The sequence below is a fragment of the Ranitomeya imitator genome, chromosome 1 (genome assembly GCF_032444005.1).
Source record: "Ranitomeya imitator isolate aRanImi1 chromosome 1, aRanImi1.pri, whole genome shotgun sequence".
Lineage (NCBI taxonomy): Eukaryota > Metazoa > Chordata > Amphibia > Anura > Dendrobatidae > Ranitomeya > Ranitomeya imitator.
In genome coordinates this window covers 1,203,326,498-1,203,346,039 of record NC_091282.1, presented here as the reverse complement: position 1 = coordinate 1,203,346,039, position 19,542 = coordinate 1,203,326,498, and the positions used below count along the sequence as shown (strand labels likewise).

Here is a 19,542-nt window from a genome sequence, read left to right as displayed (position 1 = left end):
ATATGACCTAGTATCCAACAACTTTCCTTCTATACATCTATCCTGTACTATGAATGTGTCTTGAGTATCGCGGTAGTGTGTACTGATACCACTCTCTTTAAGACTAGCGGTAATATTGCTTAATCCTTGTGGCTTTCTTGCCTTTTGCTCTCAAAAGGTCTTCTCCTCTTAAAAGAGTTTGTCTACTACTTTATCATTGATGACCCCAACCGATCATTGTCTGATGAGTTGGGGTCCGACCCCTGAAACCTGCGCCGATCAGCTGTTCTGTGTTGGCGGCTGGAACCGCTCAGTTGTGGAGCTGCTCCGTCTTCAGGTGGTGGCCGCGGCCAGGTACTGCACATCTTCCTCCTATCACCGGCACTGGATTTCCGACACGTTTACATACAGTGACACATCGGCAAGCGATGACTGTCTGTGTATTATGGGTTTTTGCTTTAGCTTAGTTTTTTTTTATCCTCTTCTCACAGCTATCTCTGGAATTTGAGATCTTTTGCCAAACCAGGATGAGCGTCGTGATATTTCCTGTTTGTGATTGTTTTCTTCCTATTGAACAGCTGTTCTTTATATTGCTTTATTGGCTTTGGTTTTCTTGGAGGGGAGCGCGGGAACCACAGAAATTCAGCCTCCGGTATTCTTTATTGCCTCTGTATTTGATAGTTAAAACTTTTCAGCTTTAAAGGAAAACGCCGGTGAAAAATAAGTTGACATTTATTTTTACAGCTGTTTACTCTTTCCTCTTATCGGCGGAGTTTTAGATTGCCGGTGCTGGGGAATTGCATGACAAGATGGAGTGTTATCTCCCGCATACACATTAGATGAACATGGGTCGAACCTGTCGATATCCAACATGACTGATTTTGCCGTGACTGATTTTGCCGATCCTGTTGTCTGGCGGTGGCTCTCTTTTAGAGAACACAATTGTTCAGTAGAGCAAGCACTCCTGTGTATGGGAGAGCCGGGCGAGATAGCTGCCGGCTGACCAACCAAACCATCATTTGGCCAAAAGACATCTAACGTGTATGGGGGCTTTAGTTTGTTGGTTTATGTAATCCCCTTGTTATCTTCTAGAAACCATACTGTAACCACAAAGCTTGAACCATGCCTACTCATTACTGTGTTTGGCTGTTACGTGATGTCAAAACTATGGACTCGCCTTTTCATGCAGTGGCTTTTTTTTTGTTCTCATTGGATTGTGCACATTATAGATTTAGACTGGAGGCAGCAATAACTCAAAGGGACCAATATGGAAACAAGGAGCAAAGAAACACGTATGAAACAAGCCAATATATGTGTTACACCTTAGATTCCTCAAATTATACCCCTTTTGTTCTGATGACCGCTTTAAACCGCCTTGGCGTTAATTTAGGCAGCTTCATCAGGTCGCCACCTGGAATGGCTTCCAGCAGTCTTGGAGGAATTCCCTCAGGTGCTGATCATTTGTCAGCTGCTTTGCCTTCACTGTGCGGTCCACCTCATCCCAAACTATCTCCATTGGGTTCAGCTCGAGTAATGGAGGTGATGTAATTTGACGCAGCACTTGCGCTTCCCTGTCCTCCTTAGTCACATAGTCCTTGTATTCCCTAGAAATGTGCCTTTTGCAACATAAATGATTGACCCAATAAGCACAGACCACATGGAGTGGCATGTCTCTGCAGAATGCTGTAGTAGCCATGCTTGGTAAGGGTACCTCGAATTCTTCATAAATCACCAGCTTAGAACCCCCGGACCATCGCTTCCTCCTCCATGCTTCACAGAGGGCTCCATACTTGTAGAAGGCATTCACTCCCTTCTCTGTGCCTCACAAAGATATGGGGCTTAGTAGTTAATTTCTCACATTTTGCCCCCATCAGACTATAGTACTGATTTCTACTGATCTATTGTCACGTCTTTGTGTTGCTTGACTCAAACATATCTCTTCTTCTTGTTTGAGGTCCTCAGTTGCGGCATCAATTCTACCAAAATGTCCTACTTCTCAGTCTTCGATGGACCGTTAATGTTGAGTTGTGTCTGCTACTTGATACTTGGCAATTCTTGGTCATCCTTTCCAGGGGTGGCCTCATGACAGCCAATTTCATCATCTTCATTGATGGTTTTCACGAATACACTTTGAGGATGCCTTCAACGTTCTAGCAATTTTCTGAATTGACTGATCTTCAAGTCTTATAGCAATGATGGACTGTTGTTTGTCTTTGCTTAGTTGAGTCGTTCTTGCCATTTTCTGGCTTAGAACAGTTGTGGAGTAGGAATGAACAATGTACAGAGATGTGTACCAACATGGCCTCTGCAGAACCTACCTGATCACAAACCATATCTGAAGGTCTGTGACTCCACCAATGAACTCTTGATGGGGCAGACCTGTTCATTGGAAGCCAGCTTTGGTAGCAGCTGATGCCAAGGGAGTGCAAAGCTGTCATCTGAGTAAAAGGAGGCTAACTTTGAGGAATCTAAGGTGTAACACATTCTGGTTTGTTTCACACATGTTTTTTTTTACTCTTCCTTTCCATTTGTGCTCCCTCCTGATTTTGCTGCCTTCAGTCTGAATCTCCAGTGTGCACATTCTAATAAAAACAAGCCAAACCATTGTAGGCGTTTCCAAATTTTTTTGACTGTTTTTGTACAGTATGTCTACTTTGCCTGTATTAAGCGTTCATTAGAGAGGAAGCTAAGCAGGACAATAGTCCTGTTATAATGGGTGGAAAAAAAATGAAATTCACTGTTGGCAACTAACAGTCAGTAACACAGGTCCCCCTAGTTGCTACAGTGTAGGAGCTAACACGGGTAGCACCAAGCCCTAATGGTGCCATTTGGCTTTGCTGGTACATTATGGGGAACATTTAGGTCCCTTCTGAAACCTTTTGCATTGGCACCAGAACTTGTCGCACCCCTTAAAGTGGTGCTCGTTAAAAATATTCTTAGCAATGGATGCTGACAATGGACAAAGGAAGAATATGAACAGCAGCCATCATTGATGTGGCTCATTCTTTTCCGAGGAATTTTGCAATGTACTAATATATTGACTTTTTTGATTCTTGTAGGATTTGGTAAATATAGAAATGTTCCTGACTGCAAAAGAAGTGGAGGAATCCCTTGAAAGACAAGAAACCATGACCTGCCTGGCATGGTGCCACGATAACAAGTCCAGACTTAGGAAAATGAAGGTACGGGAAGCCATGGCTCATTTACGATGATACACTTTTGGGTATTTTTGCAAGGTTTCACGATACACCACAAATGTCGTAGTTTTTGGGTTGTAGGCATAGCTATTATGGATGGAGGTTTGGGGCCACCGCCAAAGGATCTGACGAAGGGTAGAGATGAGCAAAATTTTGAATTCTGGAGATTGTCTTGAATTCAGTCTGGAAATTCGAACGTGCCTTTGTATGGTCTGAAGTCTCTACAGATCCCAGAGCAGGATAAGCAAAAGATAACAAAGTCCATCCATGCAGCTTCCCTCCCGTTCCTCGTCTAGGTACCTATGGTCACTGACTAAGCCTAATGCAACGTCAGAACGTTCTTCAGCCGCAACATCATAAACTGATGAGGCCTAGTCGGCGCCGGAGGTGTCAAATATCACTTTGAAAATAGAAAAGGACCAGAGCAACCTAGAAGAAGACGTGACTGAGTACTGCCCAGAGACAAGTGAGGGCCAGGGAAATGGGATTAATATATATTTTTTAAACCCTTCCCAACCCTTTAAAATCCAGCTAATTTTGTTGGATTCACCCGAATCAAATCACAAATATGTATTTTGACAATTCTTGAGTTTTTTGTAACATTCAAGCTTTTGGTTCACCTTGGATTAATTCTGGGGATTTTCCCCACAAAAAAAGCGTGGAATCTGTCTGGAAATGGAAAAAAGTGTAAGTTCATGGAGTCAAGGAGGTGCACTGGGGTAGTAATGGTGTCCTTAAGGTTGGTGGACATAGTAAGATGGCGTCTCGGGCTATTTGGCCCCAGGCTTACTGATTGCACCCCTGCAGTTATTACGTTTTGAGGAAATGCCAGTGGACCTGTAAGTACAAAGTAAGCTGCCAAACAAGTAATTAGTCTTGTGACAAGTGGGACTTGACAAATGCAAATATCCAATATCCAGCAGAGAGGATGAAGTCCCGAGATTAATCATCAGATCAGTGCACATTGCATAAGGCTCTTGATTCAAAATGTCAAAGCTACAGACCTTCGCGTTCCTGGGAAAAGGTGTAAAACTGATTACTGTAATAAGTCGGCTCCACACTTAGCCATTGGCAGCGTAGTATACGGTATATACTGGTCAGGGATACAGAATGTGAGTATTGTGGAGCTGAGAGCTACATATAGAGGCATTGATGGGGTCAATATCCGATCACAACATTGTTGGTTTGTGTTCCAGTCACAAAGTGGCGGTAATTACTAATATTGTTTTGTCCTTATTTTATCGTACAAGTAACGTCTCATGTTCTTTACCTTCTCCAGAGCTGCCTGGAGTTCAGCCTGAGGATCCAGGAGTTCATTGAGCTAATCCGACAGAACAAGAGACTGGACGCTGTTAGGTAAGAACTCCGAGTGCCATGTTCCGTATGGAGAGTAGAAATATACCGTATATATGACCATATAGCAATGGAGGGATGCAACAGAAAACATTGCCCGGATGATAAATGTATGATGTGTTGTCTCCATATTACATCTTCTGCATAGTATACATGGTCATTCTTGAGGAGGACCTTTCACTTTCCATAAATGTGTTGTTGTTTTTTTAACCTTGTGTAAAATACACTGTTCTCCTGAATCCTTCATTGTTTTTCTTTTGTTCCTACTCCTTTCTCTTCCTGAGATATGGCCATTTCTTCCCTGAATATAATTCTAGTCTAGTTAGCCAAGTGGGCGTGGTCTTCAAGTCCTCCATATAGTATAATGGGCACCACATAGCCCTCCATATAGAATGGGCTCTTCATAGCCCTTCATACATTATAATGGGCACAACATAGCCCTCCATATAGTATAATGGGCACTACATAGCCCTCCATATAGTATAATCGGCACCACATAGCCCTCCGTATAGTATAATGGGCACCACATAGCCCTCCGTATAGTATAATGGGCACCACATAGCCCTCCGTATAGTATAATGGGCACCACATAGCCCTCCGTATAGTATAATGGGCACCACATAGCCCTCCTTATAGTATAATGGGCCCCACATAGGCCTCTGTATACTATAATGAGCCCCACATAGGCCTCCATATAGTATAATGGCCCACATATAGGCCTCCATACATTATAATAGGCACCACATAGCCCTCCATACAGTATAATGGGCACCACATAGCCCTCCATATAGTATAATGGGCACAACATAGCCCTCAATATAGTATAATGGGCACCACATAGCCCTCCATATAGTATAATGGGCACCACATAGCCCTCCGTATAGTATAATGGGCACCACATAGCCCTCCGTATAGTATAATGGGCACCACATAGCCCTCTGTATAGTATAATGGGCACCACATAGCCCTCCGTATAGTATAATGGGCACCACATAGCCCTCCGTATAGTATAATGGGCCCCACATAGGCCTCCGTATACTATAATGAGCCCCACATAGGCCTCCGTATACTATAATGAGCCCCACATAGGCCTCCATATAGTATAATGGCCCACATATAGGCCTCCATACATTATAATAGGCACCACATAGACCTCCATATAGTATAATGGGCACCACATAGCCCTCCATATAGTATAATGGGCACCACATAGCCCTCCATATAGTATAATGGGCACCACATAGCCCTCCATATAGTATAATGGGCACCACATAGCCCTCCATATAGTAAAATGGGCACCACATAGCCCTCCGTATAGTATAATGGGCACCACATAGCCCTCCGTATAGTATAATGGGCACCACATAGCCCTCCGTATAGTATAATGGGCACCACATAGCCCTCCCTATAGTATAATGGGCACCACATAGCCCTCCTTACAGTATAATGAGCCCCGCATAGGCCTCAGTATACTATAATGTGCCCCACATAGCCTTCCATACAGTATAATGGGCACCACATAGCCCTCCATACAGTATAATGGGATCCACATAGCCCTCCATACAGTATAATGGGCTCCACATAGCCCTCCATACAGTATAATGGGCTCCACATAGCCCTCCTTATAGTATAATTGGCTCCACATAGCCCTCCTTATAGTATATTGGGCTCCACGTAGCCCTCCATACAGTATAATGGACCCCCACATAGCCCTCCATACAGTATTGCGGGCTCCACATCTAGCAGCCCTCTTTTTCTGGCTAACCAGTTAGATGCTGATTTTGACTGCAGCTGCAGGAGTTTCATCGGGAGGCGGCTATTTGTATCAGCAGTTCCCTGCAGCTGATCAAGCAGCAGGAAATGCCCCAATGCCAGATGGTGGGACTGATCTACTCGGCATGTGTGACCACCAGCACTTGACTCGAGGACATTCTAAACTATAAGGAATATAAGGAAATAGCTGCAGTGGGCGCCATGATGAGTATTTTAACTGCAGAAGGATTTTAACGCACAATTGATATCCGCTTTAAAACGCAAGAGTAATAACCTGCTGCCGCGTGAGCCGGCATTACGATGAGCAGCAATTTGAGGGATGACTCTAAAAATCGTCCCTGAAAGCGCGTTCAGCAATGAGTCCTAATGGCTGCAAATGTAAAGTAGCATCAGATTAAAATCTTGGACTATCAGCAATTCCTTATACACAAGGTAAGCTGGCGGTGAAGCCAAGGATGCACTTATTTTTTCTTTTACCATAAATTGCAGTGGACAGCAGGGGGAAGCCTGTGCTAGAACTGTGTGTGGGTCCCTTGCTGTATATCAGCGGTGACTGCGGACTATTGAATCCTTGCAGTGCGCATGTGATTGTAAGTATGAGATTTGCATGTCACGTGCAGACTAGACTTGAATTGAGCCAGGCTGCACATGTCTAGTCGGTATGTGGCCGGAAGTATGGAAATTACATACTTGCGGTAATGTGACCGCCCGCTCTCAGCATCGGCATCGGAGAATTCTCACAGCGTGCACTGAAGATTCACAAGCCTGCAGTCACATAGAGCAACTGCAAACTTTAACCTCAAGCCCTGGACAACCCTTTTAAAGAAATTTGAACAGTTTTTGGTATTTTTTTTTCTTAAATTTTTTCGACTAAAAATCATTTTGGCAATAGGGTTTCGCTAAACATGTTTGCACCGATTGCCTTCTATAGTAACAGTGTTAAATGGTCAATTGCTGGCTGCAGAATGAGTTATCTGAGGGTCAGTCAGTGAGCTCATTTTGCCAGGAGAGGTTATAACTCTTGTATCTGTCTTTCACTGAGCTCCTCTCAGCTGATTTATGTCCACATGAAAGTTTGATGTGGTCCTAAATCACCTGAATAACTTTTTTTTCTAAGATATATATATATTATTATTATTATATTATATATATTCTATATCTTAGACCTGATGAGGCTGGTGTGTTTGCCTTGAAAATGCATGTCCATTTATATTTTGAATCTGCGCTAGCCTCCTGCAGGGGTAAGTGTAAAATTACATGGCGACCATTATTAAAAGAAAGGCTGTCTATGAAATGCTCAGATATGCGGGGTCTGATGGAGCAGGAGACCCTGTTACAGAGCAGCACATAGTGGGGGCCAAATATCCTAGTGGGGTACATGGACATGGAATGTCAGGGTGGGACGATCACTTTTAAAGGTGGTGAGTGTTTATTGACCGGTGATATACAGGTTATCACTAGAATCGGGGGTCCGTACATGACCAAGGAGGAGTGTCGAGGGTCCTGCTCCACCATCACTCCATTCATGCTCGTCCCTTGGTCATGCAGTAGGGAGGGATGGGGGTCTCGGGGTCTTCGTTCTTGCGGTCGTTGGGGTTTCTAGAACGTAGCATCGGTCACGATTGGTAAATCTCGCAGGCAGACCTAGGGAGGCCGATCCGGACCCTGGCAGCTTTTGAGACCGATTGGCACAGAGGAAGCCCCCTCTGTCAAAATCTTTAGATGCTGCATCTAAATGACCAGCGTCGGAGATGACTCTGATCCTGACCGTTTTATTGGATGTCGGCAGTACGTTACAGCTGGAATCTGTTGCTGATCTGTTCCCTCCAAATCACAGGGGGGTCCCGCCTTTTAGACCCCTAGAGATCTACAGTAAACAAACTGTCCTGCAGTGCCCCCACAGGGGAAATAAAGCATTGCATGGCGCCTATTGACACCAGTGGACAGTCCAAGCATTGCAGACACTCTGTGACCCCTCCTCACTACGGAGTTTTATCCCCCCCGATCTTGTGATTGGAGGGGGACCCTGTGGTCGGACCCCCAGCCGTGAGATGACCCCTGTTATCTGTAATGGCCACTTGTTTTTCAGTACTGTCTCTTGAATTAATTCTTACCTCCTTCCTTCCAGACATGCGAGGAAACATTTTAGCCAGGCAGAAGGAAGTCAGTTGGATGAAGTGCGACAAGTGATGGGGATGCTGGCCTTTCCTTCAGACACGCACATCTCTCCCTACAAGGTGAGTGCGGCCTGGGTACGGCACGGGGAGCGACCTTACAAAATTTGCTGAAGATTTCCATTTGCGCAAGGGGAGATCCGCAGCGTAGATTGGCATGATAAACCGTAAAAATGTACACCGCAGGCCGATTTACATCCAAGCGTCACGTTGATGTTATGTAGCGTGTGCATAAATTTAGCTGCAGATGTAAGACACTGTGGCAGTGTGAACATGGCCTTACAGGGGTAATAAAAAAAAATAATCGAACTCTGGTGCCCTTTAGAGTTTTGCAGCGCTGACATATGGTCTACAATATGTGACCGCTGCAGCCAATTATTGGCTTCACAGATCACATATCAGGGTATGACTGCGAAGACCAGTGATTGACTGCAGTGGTCATGTGTCCTGTTAACAAAGGACTCTGCAGAGGAGCACCGAGGCAGCGCCCGAGTGGTAGAATAGTTCCACCGCAAACCACCTTCTCACATGTCGTGGACCCCTTTTCTTATGTGCAGTTGGATCTATTGGCTTGGATCCACATTCATTTAGGATTCCAAGATTCCAGTTATTTCTTGGAGATTTCTGTTTTAATTGTACGTCATTCTTTTATTTCACCTTAAAGGGAAGCGGTCAAATACTTCTTGCTTCTATGGGTAGGTTAAAGTGAGTCTGTCGACAGAAAATGACAGTTCCAACCAATCACAGGTGCTCAGTGCATCCGTGGTGCGGCCAGAGAGTTTGTTGAGCCCGTGGTGCGGCCAGAGAGTTTGTGGCGCCCGTGGTGCGGCCAGAGAGTTTGTGGTGCAGCCAGAGAGTTTGTGGCGCCCGTGGTGCGGCCAGAGATTTTGTGGCTCCCGTGGTGTGTCCAGAGAGTTTGTGGCGCCCGTGGTGCATCCAGAGAGTTTGTGGCGCCCGTGGTGTGTCCAGAGAGTTTGTGGCGCCCGTGGTGCATCCAGAGAGTTTGTGGCGCCCGTGGTGCGTCCAGAGAGTTTGTGGCGCCCATGGTGCGTCCAGAGAGTTTGTGTTGCCCGTGGTGCGGCCAGAGAGTTAGTGGCGCCCGTGGTGCGACCAGAGAGTTTGTGGCTCCCGTGGTGTCCAGAGAGTTTGTGGCGCCCGTGGTGCGTCCAGAGAGTTTGTGGCTCCCGTGGTGTGTCCAGAGAGTTTGTGGCGCCTGTGGTGCGTCCAGAGAGTTTGTGGCGCCCGTGGTGCGTCCAGAGAGTTTGTGGCGCCCGTGGTGCGTCCAGAGAGTTTGTGGCGCCCGTGGTGCGTCCAGAGAGTTTGTGGCGCCCGTGGTGCGTCCAGAGAGTTTGTGGCGCCCGTGGTGCGTCCAGAGAGTTTGTGGCTCCCGTGGTGCGTCCAGAGAGTTTGTGGCGCCCGTGGTGCGTCCAGAGAGTTTGTGGCGCCCGTGGTGCGTCCAGAGAGTTTGTGGCGCCCGTGGTGCGGCCAGAGAGTTTGTGTTGCCCGTGGTGCGGCCAGAGAGTTAGTGGCGCCCGTGGTGCGGCCAGAGAGTTTGTGGCGCCCGTTGTGCGGCCAGAGAGTTTGTGGCGCCCGTGGTGCGGCCAGAGAGTTTGTGGTGCAGCCAGAGAGTTTGTGGCGCCCGTGGTGCGGCCAGAGAGTTTGTGGCGCCCGTGGTGCGGCCAGAGAGTTTGTTGCGCCCGTGGTGAGGCCAGAGAGTTTGTGGCGCCTGTGGTGCAGCCAGAGAGTTTGTGGCGCCCGTGGTGCGGCCAGAGAGGTTGGTTTGGAGCACCTTCCCATTTACCATACTTGTTTTCCATCTATCTCCACCATTCTCTGACCCACATAAACCCCGAGAGTTTGGGTGCGCCATGCATAATGTAGAATGTCGTTAATGTAGAACGTTTGGAAAGTTGCTTAACTCTGCATTTAGGAAGCAAAGGAGCAATAAAGTAGAAATGAGGGTGTACATAGCCTCTAAGGCCTCGGAAATCTGAACTGGAGAGATATCTACACATGTAAGTGATGTTCTAATCCTGGAGTTTGGATAACACAAGAAATGTGTAATACCGTGTAATTAACCTCCTCGCTTTCCATCCAGTCCCTGCGGATCGCCCTGTAGGGGAGACAGCGGTAAATTACAGGTTCTGTCCGCCAAGCTATAATCACCATTTCGGGATTTGCCGTCATCTTCCGCTCTTCATCAGTGAGTGATCTCTCCTGGTCCGTCTGTGCTTAGAGTGGAGATATTTCTCTTTTTAGTGTTCCTCTTTCAAAAGAAAGGGCGATATCTGATCGGGTCCCTCTTTACTGGTTGGTCACGTAATGGTCGGTGGAGGTCTCAGAACTGGGACCACCAGTGATCGGGAGAGATGAGACGTAGCGGTGGTTTAAATGATCAAGTCTTGTGCAGGTCCTTGCTCGGCCTCGTGGCCGGGAATGGTGCTGTACAGAGAGAGATTACACAAGCACTGTGTCCCCTTCATTCTTAGGGTTAGTAGGGGTCCCAGAGGTCTAAACCCCCCAAAAAGCTGCCTGAGATGAGAGCGCAATGCAGGCTAGATCCTGGTCCAAACTGTCAATCACAAGGAGCTCTCTGCCCCCTGTCAACCAGGAAATCGGGAGGCAGGGGAGCAATGTGCTCCTGAAGATTCATTTTGATAGCAAACCTATATAATGACTGTGATGAGACCTCTCTATAATGATCCCCTTATTTCTAGGACCTCCTGGACCCCGCCCGGTGGCGTATGCTCATCCAACAGTTCCGCTATGACAACTATAGACTACACCAGCTGGGAAACAACTCGGTCTTTACCATAACTCTGCAAGCAGGGCTGTCTGCCATCAAAACACCGTATCCTTCACACTGCGGACCCCTGGATTGTGCGGCCTCACAAAGTCTTCAGTGTCTGTCGGTGATACCCCTGGATCTGGGCTGCACGCTCTGCCAGAATGGTTTTTGTGGTTCATGTATTACTTGGGGCATTTTTGCTCAGGGGCGTAATGATTGCTATTGTAGAGGGTGCAATCAGGTCCGTAAAGGAGAGGGGCCCGATGTCTCCTGCGCCTGTTTCAGCTGGATGTGAGTCCGAGGATGTGTATTCAGCTGTAATGTATTGCGGTGTGGAGACATGCTGGCTCCCTGCACTGCAATAAATGACTCCGGCCAATCGGAGGCTGGCAGCTGACGCCGGCATGCTCATCAGTGGCCGGGCTTGCCAGAGTCAGCTGCTGGCCTCTGCGCCGGCTATGGAAGAGGATGCGGAGAAAGGAAAGTACAAAGAATTGTTTTTTTTTTAAATGTGTTGTGGCAAAGGGAGGACATTATACCAGGAAGGGGCCCAGGATGGAAGACATTATGCCAGGAAGGGGCCCAGGATGGGGGATATTACACCAGGAAGTGGCCCAGGATGGAGGACATTACACTAGAAAGGGGCCCAGGATGAGGGACATTATACCAGGAAGAGGCCCATGATAGGGGACATTATACCAGGATGGGGGACATTGTACCAGGAAGGGGCCCAGGATGGATGACATTGTACCAGGAAGGGGCCCAGGATGGATGACATTGTACCAGGAAGGGGCCCAGGATGGATGACATTGTACCAGGAAAGGGCCCAGGATGGGGGACATTGTACCAGGAAGGGGCCCAGGATGGGGGACATTGTACCAGGAAGGGGCCCATGATAGGGGACATTATACCAGGGAGGGGCCCAGGATGGGGGACATTATTCAAGGATTGAGCCCAGGATGGGGGACATTATACCAGGAAGGGGCCCAGGATGCGGAACATTATTCCTAGGAAGGGGCCCAGGATGAGTGTCATTATTCCAGGAAGGGGCCCAGGATGGTGTCATTCCAGGAAGGGGCCCAGGATGGGGTCATTCCAGGAAGGGGCCCAGGATGGGGGTCATTAATCCAGGATGGGGGTCATTATTCCAGGAAATGGCCCATGGTAGCGATCATTAATCCAGGAAGGGGCCCAGGATGGGGGTCATTATTCCAGGATGGGGGACATGATTACAGGAAGGGGCCCAGGTTGTTAGTCATTATTTCAGAAAGGGGCCCAGGATGGGGGGCAGCATTACATGGGGGGCAAACGCGTATATATTTAAGATCTAGAACTCTACAAGGGCCCCATACATCTGACCAACATGCAGATGGGGCCCAGGTCCAAATGTTGCATCGGGGCCCGTCTGTGTCTAATAACGCCACTGCTTTTGCTGCATGGAAACTAGCAGATCTGTACAGGGAAATGTCCTGAAAGTTTAGGGAATAAGACGGCTCTCTGTGATCTAGTGATCGGTTTCTGCATAGCGAGCACCCAGGGGACGAGATACTACTGTGCTCAGAAGGATGTGACACATTAAAGTGGTTCGGGGGAAACAAGTTATCAGGAATCCATAGGGTAGATAATCAGTTACTGATTGGTGGGAGTCCGGCCGCTGGTGCCGGCACCAATTGGCAGAATGGAAAATTTGTCTCCCAAAAGAGGTATCGAATCCCTGTTGTTACAAAGTGGCACGGCAGATGGGATGTCTGACAGCTGCTCCATTCATTCCCTATGGGGCTGCCAAACACCGCACTCGGCCGCCCCATAAGGAACGAATGGCGCACTGGTGGAGCATGCGCACTGCCAAGGAGAAGAGTTCCAATTGGTGCAGATCCTCAAAATACCAGTAGAAAAGCGTGGGCGTGCTGCCCTCCTTTACCACAGCGAGGTGAAACTCCTCTTGGTGCACTTTACATGTATATCCAGGAACTGTCCTAATTATCTTGCATTCCTGTTTTGGGCATGATTTCCCTTTATCGGCATTCTGTCAGCACTATAAGTGCAAGGACTACCTTTCTCTACCTTCCTAGCATGTATTGTTCCCGCCTATTATCCTATAGCTAGAATAAAAAATCCATCCTGATTGGAGACCCCACCAGTCTTACCACTGAGCTATGTCTTGTAGTGCAGCTCTTGTCCTTTTGAAGTAAATAGGATGAGTTGCAATACCAGACACGACCATTGGCAATAGTGGCGCTGTTTCTAGAAGTTTCACAAAACCTTATGGATCAAGTTTTAGGATAAATGTTTATACTGGAAGAAAAACACTTTAGCCCCTGTAACCGATGAAGGTGTGAGCAGTGCTGGACAACCCCTTTAATCTAAAATGTCATATTACCAGTTCTTCTGATTTACCCTTAACCGCCTCACAGACAGTGCTACAAAGAGGACGGGACTTCCAAAAACCCTGACTGCCCGGTGTGCAGCAAGTCCCTGAGTAAGCTGGCGCAGCCCCTTCCCATGGCGCACTGCGCCAACTCCAGGCTGGTGTGCAAGATCTCGGGGGACGTGATGAATGAGAACAACCCTCCCATGATGCTGCCCAATGGCTACGTCTACGGATACAACGTGAGTTCTCAAATTCTGTTCTTCGCGGGATCTCGGTGATCGGCAAAGCCGATGATCCGCTGCATTAACAAGGCATTTTCACTCCTCCCTTCCCTCTTTCCAAGAACCAACCATCGTACGGTGACCAAATTGAGGTTTTTTGATTTTTACAGCATTCACCACAAGGATTAATTCTATCCTTTGTGCTGTTGTAGATGCGACGATGCTATATACAGTGGGGGAAATAAGTATTTGATCCCTTGCTGATTTTGTACGTTTGCCCACTGACAGACATGAACAGTCTATAATTTTAAGGGTAGGTTAATTTTAACATTGAGAGATAGAATATCAAAAATAAAATCCAGAAAATCACATTGTATAAATTATATACATTTATTTGCATTTTGCAGTGAGAAATAAATATTTAATTCCCTACCAACCATTAAGAGTTCTGGTTCCTACAGACCAGTTAGACGCTCCTAATCAACTCGTTACCTGCATTATAGACACCTGTCAAAGGCTACGTTCACACTAGCGTTGCGCCGCCCTGCGTCGGCGACGCAACGCGCGACGCACGGAAAAACGCGCGCAAAAACGCGCGCGTTTTGCGACGCGTGCGTCGTTTTTTGACGAAATCGGACGCAAGAAAAATGCAACTTGTAGCGTTTTCTTGCGTCCGACGCTAGCGTCTAAAACGACGCACGTGTCGGAAAACGCGTGCAAAAAGACGCACGCGTCCCCTATGTTAAACATAGGGGCGCGTCGCCGCTGCGTCGCCGACGCAACAGCGACGCGACGCTAATGTGAACGTAGCCTTACATAGTCACCTTTATAAAAGACTCCTGTCCACAGACTCAACTAATCAGTGAGACTCTAACCTCTACAACATGGGCAAGACCAAAGAGCTTCATAAGGATTTCAGGGACAAGATCATAAGTAAATAAGGCAGCACACTGCAGCGCTGAAACATGCAAACTTGAAACACGAAATTTGAACTGCATTACTGCACTAGAAATATGAAAAATGAGAGCGTTTAGCGCATAAAAATGGCCAATTTTATGTGTACCTGGTAGCCCCTTTACGGCATCTCTCTTATACCAGGTCCTACACTTGCCTTACCTCGCTGAGAATAAACGTCTCCATCTGAATGGGTACATGTGAAACCTCTTCCTAGACTAAAATTCTCTCTATGTGGAGGGGTATTGGACCTGCTGTAATTAAAACACCTGTGGCTAGAAGGCGGAGTGCACGATCAGAAGGCTAGAGAATACATTTCAAAAACCTGACCGGCACATCCAAACATAGACTCAGTGTGAACAGGTGCTGAACCTAGAGTCGCCAACTCGTATATAGTTAAGTAAATAGGGCAGCACACTGCAGCGCCAAAACATGCAAACTTGAAACACGACTACCAGGGCTACCAGGTACACACAAAATTGGCCATTTTTATGCGCTAAACGCTCTCATTTTTCACATTTCTAGTGCAGTAATGCAGTTCAAATTTCGTGTTTCAAGTTTGCATGTTTCAGCGCTGCAGTGTGCTGCCCTATTTACTTAAAGGGAACCTGTCACCCCGTTTTTTGAGATTGAGCTATAAATACTGTTAAAAAGGGCCTGCGCTGTGTGTTCCTATAGTGTATGTAGTGTACCCCGATTCCCCACCTATGCTGAGAAATAACTTACCAAAGTCGCCGTTTTCGCCTGTCAATCAGGCTGGTCAGGTCGGGAGGGCGTGGTGACATCGCTGGTTCTTCCTCAGCTTTACGTTGGTGGCGTAGTGGTGAAGAAGCAGCGCGCGATCTGCGCTGTCATCCCTTTCGTCGGTGGGGGCGGCCATCTTCCTGGGGCCGCGCGTGCGCAGATCGAGTGCTCTGCTGCACGGGGCTTCAGGAAAATGGCCGCGGGATGCCGCGCGTGCGCATTAGAGATCGCGGTGGCCATTTTCCCAAAGCCGAGATGCAAAATCATCTCCTTCAGGTGCACTGCCTATGTATTACACCTGAAGATGATCCAACTCTAAAACGCGCGGTTTTAAAATAATTTTGGACACCTGGTTCATCTTGGCATCCCTGGACACCACCGCCATTTCTTCTCTACTACCATGATTTTTAGTGGCCAAGCCAGAGTCTCCCATGTGCTGATCAGATGGTTTCGAAGGTACTTCTCCTGGTCAGATGTTGCCTTGTATACAACCTCTCGGAAAGCGATGGCTGCCAAAAGGTGGCATTATGGTCCATTTTCTTCTCTTTTTTTGGGGGGAGAGACTATTTTTCACAATTTCTCGCAGGGAACACGTGGGGTCCTAAAACTCGTGTGATAATTTAGAATTTTTCTTTCTTTCTCCCCTTCCATTCAGTCTCTCCTTTCTATTCGCCAAGATGACAAAGTGACTTGCCCAAGAACCAAAGAAGTCTTCAACTTCTCCCAAGCCGAGAAAGTCTACATCATGTAGATGTCAATGACGTGCCTCCCTAACGCTGCCGAAGATCCGCCGGAGGTGGGGGGAGAAGGGTCCAACATTCGGCAGCATCACACGCACAACGGGCCGCCGGGGACGCCGGGTGCCCTTCTTCACGGTTGCATTTATCCACTTTTATTGCGACCAAAGATTTATAAATGCGCAACAACAACAAAAACGAGAAATAATAATTAAAAAAAATCATAAAAGTGCAAAAAAACGGAAATAAAACATTTTGAACTTTTAGGAAATTAATTGTTTTTTTTGTTTTTTTTATTGTGAGCAATCTTTTTATTTTTGAAACAGAAGAGAAAACTGAAGCGGCTCTTTAACTCCTGACCCTTTTGGTAAGGGGCGGCGTTAGTTCTGTGTTAGGTCTTGGGATCATATCCGCTATTGCTGCCTTATTCCTAGCTTTCAGAATGTACCACTGACATGGAGACACATTACAGTCCTTCCATCCTGCGTTGGATCTCTGTTCCGCTCCCGGGACCTATGTTTTTAAGAAGTTATTAGCCTCGAGGCTTCCCCCCAACCCTGCAGGAAAGGCCACGGTTCAGTTTTTAGCCGCGCAGGAACCATCTTCATCCACCGCAGAAGAACATTTTAGTATTTCCGAGTCATTAGGAACCAGTGCTGTAGAAATCTGTATTTAGTGCTTATTTTTGCATGTCGGTGTTCATTAGCTAATAAAAAAAAAAAAAATTGTAAATTTGATGCCCATTCTGGTGTTTTTATTTACCGTAATTTTTTTCTTTACGTCTCGGAGTGAAATCTTTAATATGGGTTTGGAGCGGTGCCGAGGCTTAATTGCTCTTGGTGCAGATTACTGCAGCACATTATGACTGTTACCTAATTCTTGCCTGGATTTTCTAAGATTGTGACCAGCCAGCCACGTCCAGGGGGCAAATAAAAATGGCATGTGATAGTGGGGTTTAAAATATAGAGGAGTATGGGGAACAATGTGAAAAAAACTGTACAGGGGGCCTCAGAGCTTATTGGTTTTTTGCTTTTGTTTTTTCCTTTTAAATGGAATTTGTCATCAGAAAATTACCTATTGTTTAAATCAGATTTTTGTTGTTTTTTATCACAATCTACGTTAAATGAGAAAAAAAAATTCAGATTTCTAGTAATATTCACATTGGCTACTAAGACTAATACTAGATTTATACATTATGTCCCTTTCCGAAAGTCACCAGGACGTTAGCAGCGAGGGACTGACCCTACTAATTTGTATACATGTGTTTAATGTTGATGATTGTACAGGAGGGGGAGGAGGTGAGCTGTGACATCACCTATTGTGAGACTTGTGTTATCAAACTTATATAGAGGTGTTACTGATGCCCATATAGTTGAAAACCATGATGGAAGAAGAAAGCCAACAATGCTTGGACATTATTCTGCGAGGAGGACTATGTGGGGCCCATTATTCTGCGAGGAGGACTATGTGGGGCCCATTATTCTGTGAGGAGGACTATGTGGGGCCCATTATTCTGTGAGGAGGACTATGTGGGGCCCATTATTCTGTGAGGAGGACTATGTGGGGCCCATTATTCTGTGAGGAGGACTATGTGGGGCCCATTATTCTGTGAGGAGGACTATGTGGGGCCCATTATTCTGCGAGGAGGACTATGTGGGGCCCATTATTCTGCGAGGAGGACTATGTGGGGCCCATTATTCTGCGAGGAGGACTATGTGGGGCCCATTATTCTGCGAGGAGGACTATGTGGGGCCCATTCTGCGAGGAGGACTATGTGGGGCCCATTATTCTGCGAGGAGGACTATGTGGGGCCCATTATTCTGCGATGAGGACTATGTGGGGCCCATTATTCTGCGAGGAGGACTATGTGGGGCCCATTATTCTGCGAGGAGGACTATGTGGGGCCCATTATTCTGCGAGGAGGACTATGTGGGGCCCATTATTCTGCGAGGAGGACTATGTGGGGCCCATTATTCTGCGAGGAGGACTATGTGGGAACCATTATTCTGCGAGGTGGACTATGTGGGGCCCATTATACTGTGTTGTGTGTTATAGTTGAGCATCATACTGTGTTTGGGTCACCATAGAGGATTGAGGGGGGTTCATTACAGCCATCATACCGTGTGTGTGTGGTGGTATTAAAGGGTGACAACCCTTTAAGTTTGTTTTCGCATGAAAATCCTCATTGTTACATGTGATAAGGAAAAACTTCATCAATTGTAAACCTTTTTCTAATAAATATCAAGGTTGGCCCGCAACTTTATCCAAGTTTTTAATTTTGTCCCTCCGTGTATTTGAGTCTGACATTGCAGGAGCTGAGCCTGCTTCATGCCGCACAGTTGACGGCTACGTTACATAGCCAATAACCGACAGTAACTGATGTGATTGCTGCTTGCTCCAATCGCATCAGTTTAACCCCGTCACATGCCGCCGTCAATCGTGATCTAAGCTACCGATAAAGTTTAGAATTGCAAAAACAATAAAACTTTTGGTGAAAAAGTATAATTTTTTTTAAATTCATTAAAATGATTAAAATAGTGGGGAGCTGTGCAACAAATAAAGTTCACGAAGAAAAAGTATGGGGAATGGGTATAATAATAATAATGGTATTATTCGCTAAAATTATATACAGTCATGATCACAAGTGTTAACACCCTTGAAATTGTTGCCAAAAATAAAAAAAAATTATTGTAGTTACACATGTTAATTTTTTGTTTGTTTTTTTTTTGTTTTGTTATTCCAATACCCACGGATACAAAAAGTTGGGATTTAATATGTGCTAGCCGGAAGTGCATCATTCAACCTTCCCATCAGCTCCCGTCAAATGATTGCGGCGTGCCGATGGGTTGTCATCAATCATACCCGGGGGGTCTGCTGAAGACCCTCATGACGATCCTCCTGTGAACACCAGCTTGTGACCAGCCTTCATAGGAGATCGTGATTTTTGCAATGTTCTGTATAGCACACTCGATCAGAAGATCATAATGCCAGAATTTATTTATTTTTTTACTTTTTTGGTGCCGCAACATTACAATGAGGTGATCAAAACGTATCTACCCCCAAATGGTATGAATAAATACATCAGCTCAGGGCCCAAAAAAATAAGCCCTCACCCAGCTCCAGATCCCGAAAAATGGAAACACTACAGGTCTTTGAAAATGTTGCCAAACGCAAAAACTTTTTTCTTACAAATTTCAGATTTTTTAATTTAATTTAAATAAATAAATAAAAAAGAACCTGTACATATTTGG

General features: G+C 46.3%; 1 protein-coding gene across 1 annotated transcript in view; it reads left to right on the top strand.

Moving 5' to 3' along the window:
* Positions 1-18,547, top strand: part of MAEA (macrophage erythroblast attacher, E3 ubiquitin ligase) — a 71,321-nt gene extending 52,774 nt beyond the window's left edge. Inside the window, exons 4-9 of the mRNA XM_069744903.1 lie at positions 3,039-3,161; positions 4,456-4,532; positions 8,431-8,539; positions 11,194-11,327; positions 13,679-13,874; positions 16,210-18,547. Coding sequence (XP_069601004.1) covers positions 3,039-3,161; positions 4,456-4,532; positions 8,431-8,539; positions 11,194-11,327; positions 13,679-13,874; positions 16,210-16,305 — 735 coding nt within the window. The 3' untranslated portion in view covers positions 16,306-18,547. The remainder of the gene's footprint in view (positions 1-3,038; positions 3,162-4,455; positions 4,533-8,430; positions 8,540-11,193; positions 11,328-13,678; positions 13,875-16,209) is intronic.
* Positions 18,548-19,542: the final 995 nt, after the last annotated feature.